The 9,891-nt window shown below is 50.2% G+C and overlaps 1 protein-coding gene across 1 annotated transcript in view; it reads right to left on the reverse strand.

The window, feature by feature from the left end:
- Positions 1 to 7,378, reverse strand: part of SLC22A3 (solute carrier family 22 member 3) — a 104,781-nt gene extending 97,403 nt beyond the window's left edge. The window contains exon 1 of the mRNA XM_017538035.2: positions 6,919 to 7,378. Coding sequence (XP_017393524.1) covers positions 6,919 to 7,344 — 426 coding nt within the window. The 5' untranslated portion in view covers positions 7,345 to 7,378. The remainder of the gene's footprint in view (positions 1 to 6,918) is intronic.
- Between the last annotated feature and the right edge of the window lie 2,513 nt (positions 7,379 to 9,891).

The raw sequence follows: 9,891 nt of genomic DNA on the forward strand, positions 1-9,891 counted from the left end.
AACTGAGGCAAAAAGTTTTTATTTTATCAACTGTTTATGACAGGTTTTATTCCAGCTGAGGTTGGAAAAGTTTGATTTTATTTGGGAAGTGAGGTGGTGTTTGCTCCCCACTCCACAGCGGTGAAGGGGGCAGCTCTGCACCCTGGGAGCTGCCCAGCCCAGGCCCCTCATTGCCCCTGGCTGCGCTGGGCCTCACGCCTGTGCCCAGCTGCCCTGGAGTGGGCTCGGCTGATGACACAGACCGCTGTGCTGTGCCAGGACAGCTGAGAAAGGCCTCTTTTGCACAAAGGACGTCAGCACATTGAAATTATGGCCCCAAGGAGCCAGCAGTGCTATTCCTTCCTATTCCTTTCATGTTCCAGGTCACATCTCCTACATTAGGATTCTGCGGACACAGACTCCATGAGCAGATAGGAGTGGAGTGAAGTGGAGATCTGTTTTCCCTGCTCCGGAGGTCTGTGGGGGTCCATGGCCGCCTATGATCGGTCAGCCGGTGACTGATCACACCTCGTGGATGCAAGGAGGAGGATGACAAGGAATCGCGTTAGGGTCAGCAGGAAGAAACACGTTGGGAGAGGGCCTGTGTTAATCTCTGAAAGCCAATTCCAGGGTTGGCCCAGCCATGGTCATAAAAAGCATTATATGTACCACACAATCTCTTTCTCATTCACTCATTAATTTAATCACAAATATTTGCCAAACACCGGGTTAGGCTGCTCACCCTCCAGCCCCCCAGAGTCTGATGAGGCAGTGCACATCAGATGAGCAGTGAGGGCGGCTAGACAGAGAAAAGAAGCCAAGCCCAGCCTGGGGTGGAGGTCGCGCTGGGGAAGGTGTTTCTGGAACAGGTAACTCTAAGCTCTGTGTAAAGGTACAAAACAGAACAGCCTCATGAGGAAAGAAGACAGGTGTTTGAGGAAAGGAAAGGAAACAGCACACACAAGAGCCCAAGGCGAGGACAGCTGTGGCACATGTCCCAGGGTCACCGCCTGGAGAGCGGGAGTGCCCAGAGAGGGCAGAGACATGGGGTGGAGGCACGGAGACCTTGTGTACCAGACCCAGGGGAGGATGCTCTCAGAAGCACCAACTCCATACCGTTTTATCAGGTGCCCGCAGCCTTTGACCTGTGCCCTACCAGGAAACACACTAAAATGATGTATGAGTCAGAGCAGCCTAACAGTAGGAGCTGTAAAAAGCAATCTCCCAAGCCTCAGTTACGTAACACAATAAAGCTTATTTCTTATTCACAATCCCATATTCCTGTGCAGATGAATTGGTGCAGAGGGGAGGTATGGGGTTCCTGCCCTCTTTGCAGGCTTCCAAGAACCCATATCCTTCCATGTAAGAGCTCTACCATCCTTTAGGGACTGCAGGAGAAAGGTGGCTTAGGCTCCAGGCCTAGCAGTTCCAATAACCTTCCCCAACATTGAGTCCCCAGGACTCAGACACATGGCCCCTCTAGCTGCAAGGGAAGCTGGGAAATATGACCTACCTGTGGCATCCAGTGGGAAAGAATTGATATTCTCCGCCTCTAGAGCAAATTAGTGCCCAAGATATTTTATTTTATTTCCTAGAGACAAGGTCTTTCTTTGTCACCCAGGCTGGAGTACAGTGGCACAATTCAACCTCTTAGGTTCAACCTCCCGAGTAAATAAGACTACAGGCATGCACCACCACACTCAGCTAATTTAAAAAAATTTTTAAATATCTTTTAAGAGATGGGGTCTCACTATGTTGCCTAGAGTGGCCTCAAACTCCTGAGATTACAGGCATGAACCAGCACACCAGGCCAAGAGTTTGACTTTCTATCTTTAAGGCAAAATTATCAGTGATTTATTATGCTCAACTAGGGATCAGCAGACTTACAGCTCCAGGGTCTAATCTGGCCCATTGCCTGCTTCTTCCCTCCCTCTTGGCTCCCACCTGGCTTAAGAGTCTTTATGTGCTCACGGGAACCAACTGTCCTGAGCGCCACCTATGACCAGGCACAATGGCAGGCACTTTGCATGCATATGTCAAGCCAATTGCTAATGTAGGCATTCTCGCACTCATTCTAGTGCTGAGGACACTGAGGTTCAGGCAGATGCTCAGTTGACTTGCCCTTCAAGTTAATAAATGGAGGGGCTGGGATTTAGGACAAGATTTATCTGACACCAAAGGACATGCATATTCTTTCCACTCTACTAAGATGCCAATGCCAAAAATAACCCATGGGTCCAAAAGTACAGATGTCTCTGCCACATCTGTTGGAGTCCCCTACCTCTGCCCAAAGCTCCTTTCTGAGGTTTGCCGAGATTCCCAGAAGGTGTGGTTCAGCTGTGGGCTTCCCTGCACCCCAATTAATTCCAGGATTTTATTATCAGTTGCCCATCCCTGGAGAGCTCAAAGCTTCCTGAAAATAAACAGCAGCATTTCATCTGATAAGATTTGGGATGCCTGAGGCTAAAGGGATAATGTTTCCATCCCAGAGTCTGCAGGGTGTGCTTGGTGGAACTGGCACATCTTTCCCAGTCATTATATTCTCATCACGCTCCTCATTGAGAAACACCCAGCTTGTCTCCTTGTGTGGTCCATGGACCACCTGCAAGGGCCCTAGGGCCCTGGATGTTTGTGAAGAAGGAAAATTCCTGAACTCCAACCCTCATCTTTTGATTCCAAACCCTTTGTGTGTGACCCACGAATGCACACCAACCACTGCTCCCAAGGACAAAAAGCAAATGGCTGCAGAGAACATAATGAAGATGAGAGGGCTTGAGAATGGAACAACTCTTCCCTCACATTTTCCTCTTGGACCCCTCCTTGTCTTCTGAGGCTGAGGTCAAGGTCAATGTACTTTCTGTCCTGGTTTACTCCTCTGCCCCTTCACCATACCCACTGCTGCTGTCATCACATTATCTCTGCAATTTTCCCTGCCAGGCTTCATGCTGCTTGGAGAAAGACTCATGTATCTTTGTATCCCCAGCCTGGCCCAGTGCCTAGAATATAATAAATGCTTAACAAACTTCAGCTGAACTGATGTTGATTATCCCAAATATCAGCTGGCAGAGAGGAGCAGGAGATACTCTTGCATATTCTCATAATGAAGCTCCTTATTGTAAATATTTTCCTTGTTCTGAGGTCCAGAAAGCATTGCTGCATGGATCCGTTTGGCCATCCTGCTGTCTATACCAAGAATAAGACACCCAGTGGGTTGGCTGTTCACTCATTAAGAGTCCTGCTTTCACTTCATTAAAAATAAACTATTAAAACACTTTTGTAATCAGCAAAAAGGACTAGTTACTTTGAGGGACAAGAGTCAACATAAAATACAACTTTTGTTGAATTGTTGATGTTTCAGAAAGTATGGGAAAGACATACTCTTCTAATAAAAACAAACAATGCATTCAGCTTTTATAGATTCAGCCAGGTAATCTGGAAGGGAAAAAGTGATTCCAAGTCAAAATGATCTAGAAAGGAAAACCAAGTGTGATTCAGTCTGCTTTAAAAGGTGTTCTGAAGCCCTGCTCCAAGTGACAGCCTAGGGAGAAGCTCCTTTTTGTTTATCCATGGCATATTAGCAAGCATTGAAAAATCCTAACATCAATCTTGAAGACACTCCCTGGGCAGTGAATTGAAATATTTGAGACAGGGGCTCAGACTCACTTCTCTGCATTACATCATATTTTATTCTGCCCAATATCTGACAACCAGATAAAGCTGAGATTCAGACATTAGAAAAGTCTCCACCGAGGAAGTTCAATGTAAGTGATAAATCCACTGCCTTGCCTTGAGTGGGAGACACAAATGAGGAGCAGGCCATAAAGGGCTGTGCCCTTGGCATTGATTTCTGACTTAGCACCTTAGAGCTATCTCAAGTTGTAAGATGCAACTTGAATGCATCTTACATACATACAAGTGTATGAGACTTAAATTACCATTCTGCAACTTTCACATCAGGAGGCTAGAGAACCATTCACACCAAATGAAAGCACAGCCTTCCCATCTGCCAGTCTGGCTGACTATGGATCCTGACACTTTAAAATGAAACAGAGTAGCCCATTGGAGGAGGATGATAGTAACAAGATAAGTAAAAAGTTTCAACAAGGTTTCTGCAGGCTGTAAAGTGTGAAAGATCTGAGTACCCTGTTTAACTGACTTGTTTGTAGGATTTTGAGTACTTCATGAAGGAAAGTGGACTGACTTACAATGGAGACCCCTGGATTTGAATCCAATATGGCTACATAAATGGTGTGGGACCCTGGAAGGTCCTCTGGTCTCTCTTCTATAAAGCCGGGACAATGATACCTCACCCACCATGGTACAAGGATGAAGTATAATAGCCATATGGAGGCATTCCAGAGTCTGGTCACCCCACCCACTTTATAAACTCTCCCAATTCACCCCTTTGCATGACTTATATCTTAGGCTTCAAGCTTATAAAAATACACTGGATACATAATGTTAGCTGAAGGTGGAACTACAGTTCCTTTCATCAGGAAGAATTTGAAAGAAAAAAATTAGTTGAACCAAAGACAGCAAAATATTTGCTATGAGGAATTCAGAGAGAGACTGACTTGTTTTGGGTAGTCGAACTTTCTGAATAGATGAGGGTTCTCCTCTTAAGAATCCAAACATAAAAAACAAACCAAAAGAAGCACAAAACTATTTGGGATTTAAAAAAGAATCTCTCCCATATATTTCAAAAACTTGTTTGGGGCTTTAAGGGGTACATTCTTAATACCATTCTACTTTCTAGAAGATTTTTTATCATTGTTCTGGACATACCAAACAGTAACTGGCTGGCGACACTGATGGCATTGGGGGCATTATAAAGGGCTTAATCCAATGCCTGATTTTACAGCTGAGAAACCAAGCCCAGAGAGGGCAAGTAACTCACCCAAGCCGTACAGCCAGCTGGAAACCAAGCCACCCGCTGACCCTCCACCATTCCACACCGCACTTTAGGAGCCATGATCTTCATAAAATTACCTCGATGTAACCCCAGAATGCTAGTAACCCTGCAACCCCAGAATGTCTCCAAAGTATCTGTCAGGGCATTAAATTACAGATTTTTATGTCTGTCTTCTTTGATGTCCATGGATCACGCTCACTCATGCAAACTTCACTTAAGCACTTTTTGAGGCTCATTTTCTTCTTCATCTTTAAATATCCTCAAAAATCAGCTGTCTGCCCTCCATGTGGGTCTTCCAGTTCACTTGGGAAGTAAGTGAACTGGCAACACTGCTGAGTGGAGTGGAAGGAGCCACCTAACAGATGTAATTCTAGGGAAACACAGAGATAATGCCCTCTGTCACCCAATTCCATGCCCTGTCCTTTCAGCTGTGAAATTCCTAACAGGACCACCACCGACTAGAAAGCAGTCCCCAGCCTTACATGGATTAAGTAGAAATTAAAGATCCCAAATACACATATGTATTATCTGGCTGGCCTGCCAGGGGGTTTTATCCTGAGATCACTCAGCATAGAGCCACCCAGCGTGCTAACACATCTGCACATGGTGTTATAGAAAAACCCCAAACACACACATTGCCCGGCTGTCCTGCCGGGGGTATCCCTGAAGCACTTAGCATAGAGCCACCCAATGTGCTAACACACCAGCACATGGTGTTCTAGAAAGATCCCAAACACACATACACATTGCCTGGCTGTCCTGCCAGGGGTTTTATCCCTGGAGCAGTTAGCATACAGCCATCTACTGTGCGAACACACTTGCACATGGTGTTATGGAAAACAGCAACCACGACAATCCCAACTGCAGAGAGATGAGCTCACCAGACGAAGGGTATCGGCAACAGAAAGGGCGCTCCTGCCTCCTGATCCGGTGTTTCCCCACAATTCAACAAGGTGACTTTAAAAAGTTTATGGCAAGAAATAAAGAAAAGCCTTTTTTGTCCTAATGTCCCTGATTACATTCAATCTTTTTTTTTTTTTTTTTTCAAAATTAACTTAAGCTGTGATTGTAGACAAAGCTCAATAAAACTGTTCATCCTTGCAACCCATGCTCAACTGAGGCCGTTTCTGAGTTCTGATTATGACAAAGTGACTCTGCTCTATTTCTGGACCTCACAGAGAGGCAATCTTCAATTTCAGCAGGGATGCAGAAACAGATTCCTGAGGCCAAGGGTTAGGGAAGCTCCCCTAACTTCCAAATGCACAATGTGCCCAAAATGTGGGAATTGCTCCCGCCCACCCTGCCTGCAGCAACCCCTCCCCAAGACCCGTAAATGGGTTGGGGATTGCGTTGGAAGGCTGTGGCCCTTCTGCTATGTTCCTGTAATGTATTAGCAGGAAAAAACTAAAATTTATCCAATACTTCAGTTTTCCCAGCTTCTCTCAGATGTTGCTCTTTGCCCCAAAGCAATTTTATCAAAACCATGGCCGGGGAGAGTCTTGACCTTTGTCCCCTTGCATTTCGGGCAACCATCTGGGCAACTAGAAAAAATGGCTGCTGCCTTCCAACGTTGGTTCCCTCTTTCCTTTGACCCCTGGAGACCACAAGCGAATCTAATCCGGACCTGCCAACGTCGCTTGCCCCAGAGACTGAAGTTCCCTATCACGCGCCAACCCGTAATTTGCAATGACGGAGCCCGCACATGTCAAAGATAACGAATGCTGTGCTGGATCTTTGACTCCTGAGCAGGTGTGCGCCAGGCGTTTACGAGTTGGCTTCGAGGAAAGTTTTTGTTCACACCCAAAGCATGTGTGCATTGACTCACGGGCTCAGGCAAATAACGAAAGGATTTTCCCAGCATTTACGACACGGCACTTCCAAGGGTGCGCTGAATCCCGTCTGTCCCCAGAGGTAGCCGCCCGGTCCCCGTCTCCTCCCCTGGAGGGAGCGTCTCACACGCGGCGTGTCCGCCGTGGAGCCAGCAACGTCCTCTCCCGCCGGCTTCCAAAGGGCCGGGGCGCCCTTACCTCGCTGACGATGGTGGAGTGGGTCTGGGCGTAGCGCCAGCCGCCACTGCACGGGACCAGGGGCGCCGAACGGTTGGGGAAGGCGGCGAGCGGGTCCGTGCAGCTGAGCGCGCCGGCGGCGGCGCTGTCGTTGGCCGCCTCCAGGAGGTAGCGCTGGCAGCGGCCGCGGCGCTCGGGGGGCTCGGGGCCGCGGGAGTCGGGCGCCGTGCGGTTCCACTCCTCCTCCGGGCTCCAGCCGCAGCGCTCCGCCAGCGCCGCAGCATTTGGCCCGCGGCACCAGTAGTGGTTGGGCTGTGTGCCCAGGAAGACCACGCCGACGAAGAGGAAGGCGAAGGTGACGCCGGTCAGGCACAGCAGCAGGAACACGCGCCGCTGGAAGCGCCCGAACTCGCCCGCCTGCTGCAGCGCCTCGTCGAAGGAGAGCATGGTGCGCCCGCCGCCCGCAGCCCGCGCCTCCGAGTGACCCGCGAGCCCAGCCAGCCGCCTCTCTTTACTCCGCCGCCTCCCCCACGCCACCCGCCTCACTCGCCCTGGCGCGGTGCCAGCCGCCGCAGCTCCTCCTGCCCCCCGCGGCCCCCGCCTCCCTTCCCCGGGCGCCCGCAGCAGCCCCCAGCCATAGGTCGCGGAAGAGACGGCCGCGGGACCGGCGCAGAGGGTAGAGGTGGGCGCGCGGTGGGGCCCGGGGCGGAGCTCTCTGGCTGCGCGCCAGGGAGCGCCAGGGACCCGGCCCGGGACCGCGAGTGACGGGCGCAGCCTCGGGCCTGGCGCGGAGCTCCCTTTGGTCCCTGCCAGCTCCTGCTCTGCAGTCCGCCCCGGGTCGGGTTCCAGAAGAAGAACGTCCCAGGGTCACCCGACCACTCCCGGGACTTCTGGGACTCGATATCTCAGCGGTCCCGAGTGCAGCCTGGGGACTAAGGACGCGCGCGCCCAGGGTCCGGTGCCTGTACCCAGGAGAGCCCCCTCCAGCTCTTGGCCCTAGCGCGTGCAGAGGCCTCCTGCGCGCATGTGGGGCAGGGTAGGGCAGCCGGTTCCCAGCACAGCGCTGGCCATCGCCCTCGACCCATTGAGAGCCACAACCGGGATTTGATCAACTGTCCCCAGAGGGCAGCCGGGCAGCCCACACTGGCAAAGGGGCTCTCTCGGCGTCCAGGAGGTTCGGGATGAGAAGGGATCGCCCCAAGGCCAGGCCTGACGCAGACTTCCTACGCCAGGGCCTTCCCACCTACCCTCGGCCTCAGCGCCAGGGAAGGGTGTTAGTGGTTGGTTTGAATCCTGGTTTTTCCACTTATTTATTGCCCGCTACGATTCTGCAGAGCCAGATCAGAACTTCCTGCCCCGGCTGCCCAGGCTGCTGGGTGAGCGCTAGGATGCCTTCCCCGGGCTGGGTCGCGGTCCCCCACGCCCCCACGTTATCTGCCCACGTTCTGCCTTTACCTCGCTTTTTTCCAAAGCCCCCGGAGACGGACAGCCAGCGCGGACTTGGGGTTCCTCCTCTCGAACAAGGAGTCAGAAGCCAAGCTGCTTGGATTGAAACCGGCCTCAGGCCCTCACCAGAGTTTCAACTGCCCTCTGGACCCCAGACTCAGTCTGCCCCCCTCCAAGCCAGCTCCCCTTTCCTGCCCTGCCTCTCGACGCAACCATGTCCTGGGCTCAGGCTCAGAACAGAGGGATGGCGGGGACACCCCTCACTCCTCAGGCCTGTACTTTTAGGTCACCTCGGCTTTGGCACCCCTTTTGCGAATGTTGAGGCTCAGAAAACAATACCCCAAAATAAAGGCCTCCGAAGCAGTCTCTGTGTGTCTTCTGCCCTGCTGTGTCTTGGTCCCATTCTCCCCCAGGCTAGCCATCCAAACCAGAACCCTTTTCCCCAAAGCCAGTCATAAAACACAAATATCACTGGGATTTTCCCTCACTTGTCTATGTAAAAACTGGCCATGAAGAAATCACCTGTTCCACCTTGTTGATTGTAGTCCTAAGATCTCCCATTCCACAGAAGGTCCTGACCTTTAGAAAGGGCGAGAAAAAGTGCTGACCAGAGAGGCCAAGAAGAATCGAGACACAGCTGCCTCTCTGGGTTTCCCTACTCAGTATTAGCATTAGATCACACCCATTTGGCTCAATCCTATTTCAACAGGGCTATACATATTTTTGTTGAATCTATGCATTAAAGTAGATAATTTCCCCTGTATCTTTGGGCCTTCATTCTGAAGGCCCCCATGTCCACCTTAAATAAATGAGTACACCTTTTCTCCTAATGATCTGCCGCTTGTCAGTGAATTTTCAGGGAACTTTCACCAGTCAACAATCCACCCCAACCACTGCACACACAAGCGCATTCCCTTTCCTGCTTTGTCTCCAAAGCACTTACTGTATCTAACGTAGGTATATTTTTATTCGTTTATCATATATTTATGCTTATTCATTTTATTTATTCATCTTATCTGTGTCCCTCCATTACAACTCAAGTTTCATGAGGGGAGAGTTTTGTCTGTTTTCTTCTATTGCTACTTCCTGGAACAGTGTTTGGTGCATTATAGGTCCTTAGTAAATATCTGTGAAATAAACAGATGCTTCTTGACTCCCCCATCTCTCACACACACACACACACACACACACACACACACACACACACACACACACTCATATGTCCCCTCCTCCCACCTAGATGATTGCCTAGGGCTCCCCTCAGGGTTCCGCCCTTGCAGCACCTGTCCTCTGGTCCAGCCTGCGCTCAGGATCATCTTCCCACAGTGTAGCTTCAGGGTTCCACCTTCAGCAGCTTGCCTTGTTTTCTAAAATTCTCCTTTCTCACTCTCCCTTTCTAAGTCCTAACCTGCATTCCTCCCCAAATTGTTCCCTTGTGGACAGCCAAACACAACTACTTGCTAATCTTCAAATTCTTCTTGAAAATTTTAAAATCTATGCCTGTACACACAAGGTTTCCTCTTCTTGGAATTTCATCCTCCTACTCCT

Source organism: Cebus imitator, unplaced genomic scaffold (assembly GCF_001604975.1).
Source record: "Cebus imitator isolate Cc_AM_T3 unplaced genomic scaffold, Cebus_imitator-1.0 Scaffold6, whole genome shotgun sequence".
Lineage (NCBI taxonomy): Eukaryota > Metazoa > Chordata > Mammalia > Primates > Cebidae > Cebus > Cebus imitator.